The 17,022-nt window shown below is 40.3% G+C and overlaps 1 protein-coding gene and 1 pseudogene across 2 annotated transcripts; both read right to left on the reverse strand.

Moving 5' to 3' along the window:
• Positions 1 to 4,181: 4,181 nt before the first annotated feature.
• LOC149390733 (uncharacterized) lies at positions 4,182 to 5,176 on the reverse strand. Its single transcript, XM_089620758.1, has 2 exons — positions 4,586 to 5,176; positions 4,182 to 4,445 (listed from the first exon to the last, which is right to left on the reverse strand). Exons 1-2 carry the CDS (start codon positions 5,073 to 5,075, stop codon positions 4,384 to 4,386), a joined length of 552 nt encoding a protein of 183 aa, XP_089476884.1. The 5' UTR covers positions 5,076 to 5,176; the 3' UTR covers positions 4,182 to 4,383.
• Positions 5,177 to 11,767: 6,591 nt separating this feature from the next.
• On the reverse strand, positions 11,768 to 16,637 carry LOC149390734 (ABC transporter B family member 9-like; annotated as a pseudogene). The gene is made up of 9 exons (XR_016300140.1): positions 16,476 to 16,637; positions 15,926 to 16,386; positions 15,672 to 15,842; positions 14,947 to 15,301; positions 14,565 to 14,838; positions 13,916 to 14,477; positions 13,059 to 13,554; positions 12,703 to 12,966; positions 11,768 to 12,634 (listed from the first exon to the last, which is right to left on the reverse strand). The product of XR_016300140.1 is annotated as an ABC transporter B family member 9-like (transcript).
• Between the last annotated feature and the right edge of the window lie 385 nt (positions 16,638 to 17,022).

The following is a 17,022-nucleotide window of genomic DNA, read 5'->3' on the forward strand; positions in this document are numbered from 1 at the left end:
TTTCAATGACACTAGTACAAAATATAGCATCATGTGCGACTTTTTTCGCACCTGAAAGTGCAAAAGTCGCACCTGAAAGTACTTTCAGGTGCGACTTTAGATGCGACAAAGTCGCACCCGAAAGTCCGCACCTGATAATCCTCTTGATTATCAGGTGCGACAAGTCGCACCTGAAAGTCTTCTAGTATCAGGTGCGACTAGTCGCACCTGAAAGTCTTGACTATCATGCACCTGATGCTCTTTATCTTTTTTTAAAAAAATTAACAATTACTATTATCAGGATCCTGGAACAGACGTGAATATCTAATCAACAATTACTATTAAGAGAAGATTGAAAATCAATGATAGAAGAATCAACATTTGAAGAGCTGAAAATGTCAAATCTCTTATTTCAGAAACAGATATGCATAACATCAGCGTCTACGGTTTCCAGAAACAGATATATATGCATAACATCTCTGATTTTCATATTATCGAAATTTATCGGATGGTCTATATTAATTAACATGTCGAACATTACCCGAATGAAGATATTTTTTAATCTTTGTGGTGCTAAAATAACTTTATAAAACATAATACATGAGTAAAAGTTAAAATATTTTTAAAAAATTAATTTGTTATTAAAATAACAGCCAAAATAACAAGGCATAGGAAAAGTAGCAGATACTACATAATATGTTACCTGTACTTTGTGTAATGCTATCTGAACAAGACACAACAGCAAGCATAGAGAGTTCAAGATGGTAATCAACACTACAGACATTTTGCACCAGCTTTCCCTTTTGGGTTAATCCATTATTGATAGAGGTGTTGGGTTCTCGGCTGATCTCAATATGCTGAAGGGAACCATCTGATGTCACAACTGTGAAGCTACACCTGGATAGATTTTTGTTTAACGTACAAGCAAGTAAAAAAAAAATTCGAGTCAAGTTTTGTTTCAACCCAGAGTAATGACCGGAAATCCACAAACACAAATAATTATTAAAAATACTAATTGAAAGAAGAACAACTTACAAACAAGATGTATGTACATCAGAATCCTCATTTGCAAGGACCTTTATGATTGGCGAAGAGACTTTTAATTGCCTCTTCGTAATCCTAACTATCTCGTCCCCATTGGCTTTGATAAAATACAGAGTGTCCGTATCATCAACTACTCCAAGAACCCCATGGCTTTCTGGCCAAGTCCCAGTTGGAAACGTAACAAGGCTGCGAGCTACCACAGTTTTTACTCGTCAGAAAATAGGGTTTTTTCGCTACCGAAACCAATCAACACTTGTCCACATAATACATTCATGAATCCGGGGAAGGGTTCGAGCTTCTTTATATATTACAATATATAATCAGCATATTAAAACTAATCAAAACTAATTTCATTATATTCCTAATTGATAAATTACAATATATCTTAATTTTAATTTCATTAACTAATTACAATTCCTAATTGATAAATTACAATATATCAATTCTAAACTAATCACAATTTCACAATTTAATCACAAATTCTAAACTAAACACTAACCTGACCCACTAGCGCTTAAGCCATCATAACTCGAGCTACAAAACTTGAAATCGATTGATTCTAGCGGCAAATGAAAGTAGACTCATGTAGCTTTCTAACGAGATATTACAAGCATATATACGACAAGAATAGCTATCTCAAAAACAGCCCGTAATTCACTGTTACAATTCTGGAAATCCCGTTTTACTGCTGCGAAACACAAACTTTGGAAATTCATAACTCATTCAATACTCCATGGATTTACATGTTCTTGGTCATTTTAGAAAGCTCATACAGTCTACTATCCATGAAAAATATCCACAAAAATTATCTCAGACCATATCGGACTGTCTACGTCCGTTTACAGAGGCTCTTCAAACAGTTTATCAAATCAAACGAAAATTCGAGAAATCATCACAACTCATTATTAATCCAAGTACAACGACCAAGAATTCAAGTCCAATCACATAAAAAACACATCAAAACAGCTCGGAGAAGGAAAGCCCCAATTCAAAAATAAGAACCCTAATTTTCGGATTCAAAATTTGGGAAAAAAATCAATTCCTCGCTCACCTTGAATTGAAGATGGTAATACGAGCTTAAATCCTTCTCCTTCGACCTTGTACCACTCCGAGAAGCTTCAAGGACAGCAAAATCGAGAGAGAGAAAAAGAAAGAGATTCAAATCCTTGATCTTCATGTATGGGTTTTGAAGATGAAGAGCAAAGAAGTAGACAAGATGGAGAAGATGACGAACGTACACTTACCTCGAAACCAAGATCCGGTCTTCGTTTCTTCTTCCCCGAGCTCTCTCTCTCTCTCTCTCTCTCTCTCTCTCTCTCACTTCTGATCTCCCTCTACCTCTCTCTTCTGCGTTTTTTTTTAAACTGGAGTTGTTGTTAAAACTGAATGAAAAAATGAGGGGGAGAATTCGCCCGGTTAAAATTTTAAATAATCAGATGATAGTCATGCGATCGCACCTGATACTCAAAAGCAAAAAAAAAATTAGCGAAATTTTTTTTATATTTCGGATTGACAATCTGGTGCGACTAGTCGCACCCGAAAGTCATTTAGATGCGACTAGTCGCACCTGATAGTCATGCGCATCAAAAAACCAAATTTGTAGTAGTGTGAAAGCCTAGGCACTTTTCTTAATCAGCATGACATAAATTATCAAAGCTCGTGTCCCGATTCACCTCAACAAAATGGGGTGACGGAACGAAAGAACCGTCACATCTTAGAAATGGCTAGGTATCTTATGTTCATCATGAATGTTCCAAAATTTTATTGGGGAGATTCCATTCTCACAACGCCATACTTGATAAATAGAATGCCTTTGAAAATCCTAAGCTTTCTCAAACTCGAATATTTGGTTGTTTGGTGTTTATTCATATCCATAATCATAACCGGTCCAAATTCGATCTTAGAGCAACTAAGTTTATTTTTATTGGGTATTCTTATACACAAAAAGGGTATAGGTGCTATAATCCTCTTACAAATAAAGTGTTTGTTTACATGGATGTCACTTTTAATGAAACACAACCTTTCCATCCCAAATCTTCTTTTAAGGGGGAGAATAGAGAGGAAATTCAGTCTTGGGAAAATAACCATCCATCAAACCCAATCTATCTAACCACAAATCGCCCAATCAACTTCACACCTATAACCTCACATCAAAATCCAGAAACCACAAATTCTTCTATGTGCATTCCATTGACAGAAAATGAATCAATAGAATAGATTGGTGATCACTCACAACAGTCAACTCCAACAACACCCCTGACTCCTCAATCATCTGATCCGAGAGGCCCAAATCAAGAGCAGCAAGATGGTACAGGTATGAAACTTATTTCAGATAATGATTTATCCCAAATCATTGGAGTTGTTTTTGGTCAAAAGTTAGCTCATAATAATGCGAAGAGATGCTCAATTAAAATATATTTTATAAAACAAAAAATTAGTCAAATAATCCACCGAAAGTCTAAAAATTGTTAGATAGCCAATTTTTTGTAAATAGCCACCTCAACTTATTTACGACGCTAAAAAAGACAAAAATAACCAAAAATATTCTCACATATTTTAGATTTTTTTTTTGTCTTTTTTAGTGCCGTAAATAAGTTGAGGTCATTATTTACTGAAAATTAATAAAAAGTTAGTTATTATTCAAAATGCTATAAGTCAAATGGCTCTATATCTAAAAGCCCAAATGTATCAAAATAAACATTCCATAACATTGGGCGTGCTCTTATGAATTTGTTTAATATGACGTGGCCGGTGGTGTTACACATTGAGACGTGGTCTGTGCTGTGGGTATAATAGTATTTATACTATTATGTCCCTTATGAATTTGATGGTTTTTTTTTATTCAATGACTATCAACTTGTTCTTATCAATATAATTTGACCGCCTTGAAAAGAAAAGAAAAAATCCAATAAAGTCGATTGGATGCCACTGTTACAAACAGTTAGAAATTCACGGGAAGGCAAACAATAGTTCATTGTAATTTATTCGTATCTTGTTTCTAAGATTTGCATTTGTTTAGGCTCAGCAATTTAATCTAATATATAAGTTATTTTGTGACACTTGGATTGGATTGCACTAAGATAAGGTGTAATTCTACTTTCAGCATTTGCATGGTTTTCCTTCGATTACAATATCATTCCTAACTAAGAAAACACACATAGAAAAATTATACACTCTTATATAGTAAAAAATGAAATAAAAACTTCAAAGGTTAAAAGAAAAAAAAAACATTTACCAAAAATAGCTACAGACTATGAGCACACACATGGACTAGGATGTCACAAACATATATAAGAGCATCGACAATCAAATAAAAAAGAACACCAAATCCTATGTAATCTTTGGATTTTGTTTAATGGCCTAGTCTTTGACAATAGAGTTAATCAGAAAAGAGGCCTCGGTGGTTGTGGGAACAGCATCATCTGGTCACAACAATATATATACCAGAAAAGAGTCAGAGTAACAAACTATATATGTACATAGTTTTGAATAATTTTCATCTTTGAACTACAATATCTATCACTCTCATTTTTAATACTTCGAATAAATGATAAAAAGATACCTGGAATAGATGTTGGAAAGTGAGACACAATGCTGTCGATGAAACCTCCTTTACTATGACCATTCTCTTCTTGAACTTCTTCTCTTCCTTCACCATTATCATTGATCTTCTCTTCCTCAATTTGTTTCCCACGATCTTCACTCTGATGAAACAAGTTGGAGATGATTTCTTTCATGACCCCACCACCACAGCTTCCCAAATCCTGGCTGCCATTATCTGAGGAAAAATCCCCTGCTTTGGGGCTCGCCGGAGATACAAAGTTGGATATGACATGGCTTATAATCCCACCTCTCTTCTCTTCATCCTTGTCGTTCTCTCTTTCTTCTTCAACTTCTTTCTCACACGCCAACTTGGGCAAGAAATGGTTTATGAACCCACTTGATCTCTCTTCACCGTCTTCACTTCTTCTTCTTCTTGTTGAACTCTCTTTTGCTTCTTCTTCTTCTTGTTCACGAATCTCTTTCCCTGTTTCGGGCATCATTTCGTCCATCTTTTGATTCTCTCTTTTTATTGGGGTGTGCTTGTTTTGAGGCACTGATGCTAAGGAAACAAACCTTTGGTGCAACGCAGCTCTAAAATATATATACAGAGTTACTAGACCCCAAGAACTAGAAGAGTATTATTATATATTTCTTTTAGATCAAGAAAGCCTTTACTAACACGTATTTCACGGCTGCTGTCTCCAGAGCAAGATAAGCCAGTCTATAGTCAACACGTTACACACTTAATCGAGTATGTGTAGCTACTTTTTTTTTTGTTACATAAGTGAAATTTAATATAAACTTTATCCTATTGGTATTGGAAATCGAGTCGATTGAGCAATCCTACCCTGACTGAACCGACTTACACCGACTTTATTGGAGTTAACCGCTGGGCTTTTGGACTATTTTGGGGAAATGTATTTATTCAGCATGAGAATTAATTATATGGACAAATTAAAATTCTTAATATACCATATAATCAATATTATATGGTAAGCAAGAGAATATAAAAGGGTAAATTACGTTTGTCTTCCTCCCTCCCTGAAGCATCTCACATGTCCCACTTTATTCTCTTATTCACAAAATTTAACGGCGTTAACTATTCGCATTCTGATATAACAAATAAATAAAAAGTAATTATATAAAGTGTTGTATTTTGATAATTTTTATTTTATTTTATTCTTAATCATGCTCCAGGCCTATAGCGAGGTGGTTGAAGTATTCATCGTCTCTTGCAACAAATTCTCTACAACAGCCGCTCAAGAAGAAGATTTGAACATGTCGAGGATAACATTACCACAAAAACATAAATAGACTCCGCTAAAAACTGTGGTCTATTAGACCATGCCCGACTGAATATACCAGACCAAACGGTATAACTTTGATTTGGTGTGATGAACCACTCCAATCGAACGTCAAACTAGACGCTAAAATAGCGTGAGGTGCATTTGATTTATTGTGTTGCGCTATATTTGATGCAGTACTATTCATTACGTCAAAAACAATTTTTATTTGTTATTTAGTCCTTACAAAATTTATTATTTACTCAATTGTCACTGTTTTATAAAGTTATTTCATATTTATCTAAAAAATTATTTTTATATATTAAATATTTTAAAATGAAACATTAACATTTGGAGTTTGGATAAAACTAAATTGACATTAATATTAATACCGAAACGAAATAACATTACAACGACATCGAAATGCAAAAAAAAAAAAGTTAAAATAAAAAAAACATAATACAACAAAATAAAATTGAAAATAAAATTATAATACATAAACTAATACTTGAGAAGATTAGCGTCGGATCCTCCGAGACCGGTGTGCGAATATGAATCGGAATTAGGAAGTGGTGTTTGCGATTGTTGTTGTACGACTCTCTTTTGTAAAACCTTGGCTTGTTCAGCTTCCCAAAATGCACGAACATGAGGATCGGATACTCTATTTAAATTCATTTTCATTATTTTATTTTCTTCTCTGATTGTTTTCAAATTATTAGCCTTATCTATACTTTCCAAGAGGCGTTCCCTCATATCACTCGTCTTCTTCAGCTGCTCAAGAAGTAGTTTATTTCATTCATCAACCTTGGTAATGGAGGACGCTACTTTGTCATCCGTTTTCATTTTTAGTTTGGCTTTTTTCACTCCAATCGGTCGCTCAGAAGGAGATGGTTGTCTAACGGACTCTTAAGTTTGTTGTTCGGACTCCGAAAAATAACACGAACCTCGAGATGTTTTTCTGCCACTTGAGGCTCCGTCTTGAAATTTTTCAAAATTCTTAATGATATTCCACACATGATCAAACTTCCAACCTTTCTTGATTTTTTCATCATCTGCGAGCAACACTTTAGCTTGATCCATCTGCAAGTCGATATAACCAATTACAATGAAGTAAAATTAAAAAAGAAGATAAAAGTTGTTGTCGGTCGTTTTCGGAAAACCCGAGACGCCGAGAAGGCACGTCGCTCAAAGGGCTGATGGTCAGGCCGGAGGTCCTGAAGAGTGGCAAGCCTTCAAGCCCTCGCCCAAACTCTTGACTTCTTGAGTCGAGCCTCGCCCCTCGAGTTGAGACTTGATTCAGTCTCCTCGAGTCGAGCCCCGCTCCTCGAGTTGAGCCTTGAGTCAGTCTCCTCGAGTCGAGCCTCGCTCCTCGAGTCGAACCTTGAGTCAGTCTTCTCGAGTCGAGCCTCGCTCCTCGAGTCGAGCCTTGAGTCAGTCTCCTCGAGTCGAGCCTCGCTCCTCGAGTCGAGCCTTGAGTCAGTCTCCTCGAGTCGAGCTTCGCTCCTCGAGTCGAGCCTCGATTCGAGTTCTACCCGTCAAATAGCTACATTCATGTCACAAACCCAAAATGCAAAGCCCACAATATCTCAACGGGCCCGGAAGGACAACGGTCGCGAAAAGCCCACGAAGGACAGCCCGGAGCGCGCCACGCTGGCCATACTGCGCGCCGCGCCCGGGCAAGGTCGCGCCGCGCGTTGAGCGGCGCAGACCGCGCGCCGCGCGTGGTGCGCTGCTGCCTCTTGTGCGCCTCCACTGGAAGAGGGGCGCGTTCCTAGTCCCACATGGACGCCAAAGGACCTCCTTGGGGTCCTCAAACACCTATATAAACCCCCTCTCACTGAGGGGGAAGCCATCCCTTCATCTCCCATCGATACGCTCGATTTCTCACTCTTCTCTGCTTCTCTTGATGCCATATTTGGCCTGAAGCATTCTCACAAGTCTCCCTCGTTCTCAGAGGTTCCGAAGCACTCACGGGAACTTCCCGGACGTCGCTCCCTCTGACCGAACGCCCCCCGGTGCTCAAGCACGCCCCTAGGGTTCTCGACTAGAGTCCCCTTTACGCGTCTAACACGCTAGACGCGCACGCGATCTCCGAAGTTCTGAGACGTCACCGAGGACTCCTCCGCGCCTCGTCTCCTTCGTTGAGCACGCTTCTCCACCAAGGTTCGACGCCTCATACTGCGTCTTACACGCTTGAACTACGTTCTGACCTGATCCCACGCACGGGTACGTAGGCAGCCGACACTCAAGGTACGGTCACTCCTCCTCCTTACCCCTTTCCTCTCCCAAGAGGCGGGTTGATCGGAGAGAACCTAGCTCGAGACTTTCGAGTTCACACTTTTGTCCCGGGTGCGATCACTTGGTTCGGCCTTGGATCGAACCGCCCGAGGTATATAATAGTTGTTCATTTTCGTGCGACAACAAAAGTAGCTAAAATACTCACGATATCTTTAGTTGAAGAACCGCTCAGGTGTCTATTCTCAATTTTCCAAATGCATGCATGCATTTTCCTTATAGTTTTCTCAATTAATTGGAGAAATCTCTATGTAAACTCGACAAAGAAGTCGGTCTTCTTCATGAGAGTAATCAGAAGCTCGGCTAGTCATTTTCTTGTAATGTATCTTACTCAAAAAAATTTTGGATGAAAACACAACTTATGGAAGATACTATTTATAGCAAATAAAAATCATCAAGAATCGCACGCTTCCCGATCCGGGTCTGACGTGATGTGACCATTCTATGCCAAAACTCCTCAAGAATCTCACGATTCCTGATCCAGGTCTGACGTGATGTGACCACTCAATTCCATCACTCTTACAAGATTCTCATGCTTTCCGAACCGGGTCTGACGTAATGTGACCACTCAATGCCATCACTCTTACAAGATTCTCACGTTTTTCAAACCGGGTCTGACGTGATGTGACCACTCAATGCCATCACTCTTACAAGATTCTCACGCTTCATGAACCGGGTCTAACATGATGTGACCACTCAATGCAATCACTCATCAAGGCTATCACGCTTCCCGAATCGGGTCTGACGTGATGTGACCACTCAATGTCATCACTCATCAAGACTCTCATGCTTCCCGAACCGGCTATAACACTCAATACCCTATAAATAGTCTAAGTTCAAATGAATTTTAATTCACATTCTCTCAACACACTTAATCTCTAATCTCTCATCTCTCAAAATGAATTTTAATTCATCTTCTTCATCTTCTTCCTCTGATGACAATATTCTACTTCAAATGGCTCAAATTGATGAGCAAGAGGATGCTATATGTCATCAAATTATCCAAAATAATCTCACGATCATGCAAATTCTTAATCAACATGCCGCCGACCAAATCACCGAGCGCAACATAGGAGGCTCGATTTCAGGACATGCTTTCATCAATCGGGATCGAGAGAGTGCAGACCGACGACTGTTCAACGATTACTTCTCATAAACCCCGTTGTACGATGAGATCATGTTCTGTCGGAGGTATCGAATGTCTCGCTCTTTATTCTTACGAATAGTGGATGCCGTTAAAAGTCACGACAATTATTTTGTACAACGGGTGGATCGTGCTGGCAGACTTGGGTTGTCACCACTTCAAAAAATAACTGTTGTCTTTCGGATGCTGGCCTACGGTCTTCCAACAGATGCCACAGACGAGTACTGCAAAATAGCAGAGTCGACGACAAATTGAAAGCCTAAAGAGGTTTTGCCGAGCAATGATGGAGATATTTTCTGAGCAATATTTAAGATCACCAACTCCTAATGACGTTGCTAGACTTCCCCATATAGGTCAACAACGTTGCTTTCCAGAAAGATTGGAAGTTGAAAACTTGTCCTACCGCGTGGATATATGACAGTTTGGATTGTATTCATTGGAAATGGAAAAATTGTCCTACCGCGTGGGCCGGACAATATACGGGTCGTAGAAAATACCTACAATTATTCTAGAAACTGTAGCTGATTATGATCTTTGGATATGACACGCTTATTTTGGCCTGCCGGGAAGCAACAATGACGTCAATGTGTTAGAGTCTTCTTACCTATTTTCCAATCTCACTCAAGGTATTGTTCCTCCCGCTCATTATGTCATATAGGGAAATGCGTATAATATGGGTTATTATTTGGCTGATAATATATATCCAAAATGGTCTACTATTGTTCAAACTATTCGAGAACCATGTGGCCGAAAAAAATAGTATTTTGCAATGAGGCAAGAATCTTGTAGAAAAGACGTAGAACGTGCATTTGGAGTTCTCCAAGAACAGTTTGCAATTGTGGCGGGACCATCAAGATTTTGGAGAAAAGATGTTTAAAAGATATAATGACTACGTGCATAATTATGCATGACATGATAATAGAGGATGAGCGTGATCTTAGCGTGCCCATTGAAGTTAACATAGAAACGCCACCATTGGGGGCTAAATTAGCCGAGAATGATGATACACGATTTCAAGAGTTTTTCACTCGCTACAGAAAAATAAGAGATAGAAATGCACATATCATGCTTCGAAATGCATTGATCATCCATTTGTGGGAGATATATTCTAATTCGGATGTATAATTGTACTTTTTTTATTTTATTTTATGTTATTTGTTTTGTATTGTATTTTTGTTTTAATAAATATTAAGTTTAGTTTGTGTTAATTTGTATTTTTTTTATGGAGTAATATTTTATTATTAAATAATGAATAAGTGGTATAATTGAAAGATATTAAATAAATATAAGGGTATAGAAATAAATAAGAGAAAGTTGAATATAAAATTAATATTTCAATTTGATGTAAAAAATAGAATTCGATTGGAGATGAGGTAGTGTTTGATGTGACATATACTGCAAAATAGCGTATAAAATGGTGTAATCGGGTGGAGTTGGTCTTACACAAAAAAAAAAAAAATAATAATAACCTATCGTTATTTTAGTGTAATCTTTCTTATATGATATACTACAAATTTTCACCGTACCGTAGTCTAATTAATCTACTAAACCTATTAATTTTTATTTTTTTATTTTTTATCATACTACAATTTTCAAACGTAGTCTTAGCTTATAAATTAGATAAAATTATAATTTTAACTGTTGTCATATCTTATGGTTAAGATATTTTAGACTACAATTTTTAGCTGTAATCCCATTGTATTTCATTATCCACAAACATACTCTTTTTTAACCATTGTTTCAAAAAAAATCAAAACATATTATATATGATATCCTATTTAATGCAGTTATAATAACCATTCTTTCAGAGTTCCATCAAAGCTTTTAAGTCACATGGTAAAAGACATAATACAAGCAAAAGTTTAATACAAAAGACATATGCCCGAAGACGTAGACTCGGATGAAGAGTTATTTCAACAATCCAAATATGTTGACAAAGAGGTGGAAAATGAGCTTTAGAAACTCGACGGATTCACGAAAAAAGAGAAAGCTTCCGGATGTTCCACAATATCAAAAAGAGATTGTTATGAAAACTCCGAATTTCAAGTAGGAATGATACTTGGAGATGGATCAGTATTTATCAAGGAATGAAAAACAAGAGTTAGAGCAAAACGTCAAAAGTAATAATTGTCCATGGATAATATTTGCTTGTAGATCTGATGAGAGCCTTGCATTCATGTTGAAGTCTTTTGTTAATCAGCACGACTGCTCAAGGACACAGAAAGATTGTCACATTAATGCAAATGGTTGTCAAGAAGAGTGCAATCTACGAACTGTGTCTATTAATCTCGCACCATTCAGCTGGAGTTGCCATGCTTGTATTAGAGCAAGTGACCATCAAAGTGCTGCATAGAACAACCTAACCACCCCAAAAGAAATAGAAATGAAACGGTGTCTATGAGAAACAATTATCAGTGCTCTTTTTCTTTCAATATTTGTAGTCTTAAACGGTTTGTTGTACTTGTTCTTATGCCAAAATAGATAAAAAGAGATATGTTTAGTTGCTTTACAAGTACAACATAGACACTTTGTTATGTGAATTTGAATGATACTTTTTTCTGCTCAATGTCAGGTTTTAATGACTCCACTTCAGACAATTTACGCAAGTTTCTCTCAAACAAGTGTTATCTGGCAAATTATTCTAAATAAACTAGTACTAGAACTATACTGTCCCTGTTAAACATAAAATCCGTAGAGGTCAAGATCTGGGGCTGTGAAGCGCCATGAAGGAAGCAAAAGCTCCGTCTTTGATATCCATCAACTCGTTGTGGCCGCCCTTTTCGATGACGACTCCGCCCTTGACCACCGCGATGATGTCAGCGGCTTTTATGGTGGTGAGCCTGTGGGCCACCACCACAGTGGTCCTTCCTACCACCAACCTATCCAGTGCCTCCTGAACCACCCTCTCCGACTCCGCGTCCAAAGCGCTCGTGGCCTCGTCAAGCAACAGAATCTTCGGGCTCTTCAGAATCGCTCTCGCAATGGCGATCCTCTGCTTTTGTCCCCCCGAGAGCTGAGACCCTCTCTCCCCCGCTGACGTGTCGTATCCCTGGGGAAGCGACGAGATGAACTCGTGCGCGTTCGAGGCCTTCGCGGCCGCCACGATCTCGTCCTCCGTCGCGCTTCCCTCCTTATTCCCGTACGCGATGTTGGCTCGGATCGTCTCGTTGAAGAGGATCGGCTCTTGGCTCACCAATCCTATCTGTTGCCTCAGCCAGCTCAGCCTGAACCTCTTTATGTCCACCCCGTCTAGTGTCACGCGACCCTACAGAGGGTCGTAGAACCTCTCGATTAGCCCTATCACCGTCGATTTTCCGCTCCCGCTCTCTCCCACCAACGCAACAATCTTCACGTGTACGAAACATATATCATCTATCCATTTTGTGTATGAAAAATAGGAGGTTTTAATGATACCTTTCCGGAGGGGATGTTCAAACACAAGTCTCGAAATACGTCGACATTCGGTCTGGTTGGGTATCTGAAGCTGACGTGTTCGATGTCGATGTCTCCTACGATGCTCGGCAGCGTTGTGCCCTCTTCGCTGCTCGAATCGATGCTGGGCTTGCTATCCAGAATTTTGAATATCGAGGCCACCGAGTCCCCGGCTTTGGAAATGTTCGGGGTCAAGGCCATGCTTTGTGAAAACATGGCTCCTGAAACCGTCAATGCAAAGAAAACCTACGAGAAAGAGAATTGATTGATGTCAAGAAAGTAATAGGAGCCAAAAATTCCATAAAAAAATTAAAATAAAAAACACATGATATGAAGACCTTGAGAAGCTCTGCGAATGTGGCCTTCCCAGCCTCGATGCGAAGAGCTGCGACGTAGTAAATCAGCGCGTCTATGCATATGATTAAGAATTCAGAGAATCCGAAACCGCTTGCGCTTATCACTCCCAAACGAATCCCGGTTCTCAGAGGAGCGTCGCATTTCTTCCGGTACGTGTCCATCACCTTGTTCTCCGCGCAAAACGAAGCGATGGTCCTTATGCTTCTGACTGCGTCACTCGCGATCTGGCTTGCTTCTTCGTACATGACCTTGGCGTCGGCGCTGAAGCCTTTCAAAAACTTGGACTCCAAGTAACCTTGGAGAAGCATTAATGGAAACAAGAAGAGCATTATGCCCGCCAGGAACCAGTTGGCCATGAATGCTATGACCAGCCCTGCTATGACCGTCACCGAGTTGAGGAAGATCAGCGACAAGATGTCTCTGACGATATCCTTCAACATCGAAGCATCTGTGTACAACCTTGCCCCGATCGCTCCACTGCGAAGCATACTCTTCACCATATCAAACTTGTAATATAGTTTCTCAGATTTGGAAAACCAAGGTTCTGTCCGGAACTGCTTATGTATGCCAAGTACAAGCTATGAAATGATGATTTGGATGTATGCAACGACTTCATTATGTGGTAAATTAGTTGAAAGTATGAATGGAAAAGAGCTGTTTATGTATCAAAGCTAAGAAGGTTGAAGCAAAAATACATGAATATACAAGCGGGAAGTACTTGTTTGAAAATGTCTTAGCCGATCTCTTTATAAAATCAAGTCCAAAAAACATGAACGTAGGAACTGGGATTTGTGTAGTATTGAGTAAAAAAATTCGTTGAAGATTTCTTTTGGTGTACCTTGAATTTGCAGGGTCGTCGAACCAACTGATTTGTTGGTGAATGACTTAACTGAAAGTCAGCCCCCGGATCCGCTGGACCAGCTTCCCACCTACGACTCCGAGCGAGTAACTCTGGGTCGGGACCATGACGAGATTGACGAGTCCGATTCCCAGGAAGACAATTGCCAAGATCCTTGAATGCTTTCTCATCTTGCTCGGATCTTCAAAGTAGATACTGATGGAGCTCGAGAGTACAAATGCAAAGACGGGCATACTGAGGCCGCGTATCACTGCAGCCACGGCTCCGACCACTAAAATCGGGACCTCAGGCTTGTTGAGCTTCGCCAACCTCGTCAAAGAGACTTTTGGAGGCCTCGTTTTTTTTCTTCTCGCGGCGCTGTCGTTTCTTATCTCCGGAAACTCTTCGGTTTCTTGGATGCTAGGGGATCTCTTGATCGACCCGCCAGAACTTTCTTCGTCATCAAAACTCCTCAAGTTTCGATCATTATTTTCGCATTGTTGAAGACGCACTAGCTGCGAGTACGCTCCTTCGGGGTCTTCTATCAGCTCGGAATGAGTCCCTGAAAATACAACAAGAAGAAAACTTGTCCAACAAGGTCTCGACGAATAACAACAAATGACGAGATTCGAGCACTAGAGAGGCTCACCTTTCTCCACAATCTTTCCTTGGTGCATGACACCTATGACATCAGCGTTCCTGATGGTCGTGAGTCGGTGAGCGATGACCACGGTGGTCCGGTTTTCCATGACCCTGACAAGTGCCTGTTGGACTATCAGCTCTGACTCCGAGTCCAGCGCGCTCGTCGCTTCGTCAAGGAGAAGAATCCTCGGGTTCTTCAAGATAGCCCTCGCGATCGCTATTCTCTGTTTTTGTCCACCGGAGAGCTGAGTCCCGTTTTCGCCGGCTAGCGTGTCAAGTCCCTATATAACAAAAGCAATAACATGTCCAATCTTTTCCTTTTTATTTTAAATATATATATATATATATATATATATATATATATATATATATATATAAAACTGTATTACCTGTGGAAGCTTGTAGATGAAGTTAGCCGCATTTGCAAGCTGAATAGCCGTTTTGATCTCCTCTTCCGTTGCATTTTCCTTGCCATAAGCAATGTTCTCTCTTACAGTGGTATCAAAGAGAACCGGTTCTTGGCTGACCAACCCAATCCTATCGCGGATCCATTTGAGCCGCAACTTTCTCAAGTCGACGCCATCAATGAGCACTTGGCCGGAATCGGGGTCGTAGAACCTCTCGATCAGGCTGACCACGCTCGACTTCCCACTCCCGCTCTGCCCCACCAAAGCGGCGGTCGTCCCGCTCGGTACGTGCAGTGATAATCCCGAGAAGATTACCACGTCGGGCCTCGCGGGGTACCTATAATCACAGACGGAGCTCGAGAGCTTAGAAATAAGTAACTAAAAAAATACCCGGAGGGTTTTTTTTATGTAAAATAATTTAATAAAAATTAAGTATTGATAAACAAAATAAAATTGGAAAAATTATACAAAGTAATCATTTGAAACTAATTGATTAGCAAAATAGTAAAAAATTCAACTTTTCAGTAAACCAAGATTAATATTGTAACTAATTTATTACTTTAAAAAAAAAAAAAAATTATCCCAGGACCTTATTTTTTTGAAACTTCACTAATCTTAATCTTAGAATGACTTTGAATGTTTTGCAAATCAATAACTTTAAATGGACTATTTAGCTAAGCACCTCAATTAAGGGAATCCGCGCCTACCTGAAGTGGACGTCCCTGAGTTCGATCTCGCCCTGCAAATCCTCCACCACCTCCCCATGGGTCTCATACGCGTCGATCTTCGGTTTCCGCCGGATCGTCTCCAACATATTGAACGCCGCCACCTTCCCCGAAGCAAACGCGTTCAGGCAAGGCGCCGTGCCTCCGAACGCCCTGCGGTTTTTTTTCCCCCCAAAAAACCGGATCATTGAATCACTTTAATTATCTATAAAAAAAAATATGGGGAGAAAACTCACAGGCCTCCATTCATGAGGGCGAAAATGACAGTAGTGATTTGTCCGCCTGTGTATCCCTCCTCAACCACCAACTTGGAACCGTACCAGACGGCGAGCCCGTAGCTCGCGAACTGGGAGAACACCATGGATCCAACTGCGAGCCCCGAGAAGAGCCCTTGCTTCACAACCGCGTTGTACGCTGCGGCGACCTTGGCCTCGTATTTTCGCACAGCCGACTTCTCTCCGGAGAACGAGGCGACCGTGCGGATCGCTCCGACGCTCTGCTCCACGACTCCGGCGGCCTCGCCATACGCTCGCTGAGACCGGCCCGCCATTTTGGACGACAGAGCCGTCGTGACTCCGGTCGCGATCACCACCACCGGGACGCACCATATTTGGACCACCGCGAGCCGCCACCCCCTCGCAAACGCCACCGCGAAGCCCCCCAGAAAAGTGCAGCTCAGCTGTATGAACTTTCCCACCTATAGTTACGTGAGATTGCAATTTGTCATATTAAAAAAAAAAAAAAAACTGATTGAAATTAGATAGACTGGCTTAATTTTGTGCATGCCTTCTCGCCCATGGCCTCTTGGATGAGAAACGTGTCGCCGGTGAGTCTTCCGATCACCTCTCCGGTGGTGGTTTCGGTGTCGAAGAAAGCGATGTCTTGTCTCAGGATCGTCTTCAGGTACAGTTCCCTGATCCTGTTTGCTTGCCTCTCCCCGGTTGTCATCCAACAGCACACCTCTATATGTCTCTCACGCACACAAAAGTGAATATACACATATATACACATATATATACTTATATATCTATACATATATATAGAGATACTCACGTAGAAATGAAGTGACGCCAGTCACTAGTGCAAAGTACAAATACAGCAAGGATATCTGATTATTGGAGAGAGCATTTAGAATTATTACACGTGAGTTAGTGTTGTATGTATTTACGTAAGAAATGAGAAAACGTTACGTACCTTGGAAACTTGGTGACGGATATGGGATGGATCGGAGGAGCCCAAAGAATCGATGATCTTGCCGTAGATGACATTCAAGAGCTGACTGGCGAGGCCGCTTGCGACGGCGGAGATCGTCCCGACCAGAGCTACGTCGACC

Source organism: Urtica dioica, chromosome 7, assembly GCF_054948205.1.
Source record: "Urtica dioica subsp. dioica isolate 48M chromosome 7, U.dioica_male_clone48M_v1_H2, whole genome shotgun sequence".
In the NCBI taxonomy this organism is placed as follows: Eukaryota; Viridiplantae; Streptophyta; class Magnoliopsida; order Rosales; family Urticaceae; genus Urtica; species Urtica dioica.

Bases quoted from the DNA above. Each gene is read 5' to 3' on its own strand.
- LOC149390733 (XM_089620758.1), bottom strand. From the start codon at position 5,075: ATGGACGAAATGATGCCCGAAACAGGGAAAGAGATTCGTGAACAAGAA. The intron at 4,446-4,585 runs GTATCTTTTTAT...TGTTGTGACCAG, and splicing joins CTTTCCAACATCTATTCCAG to ATGATGCTGTTCCCACAACC.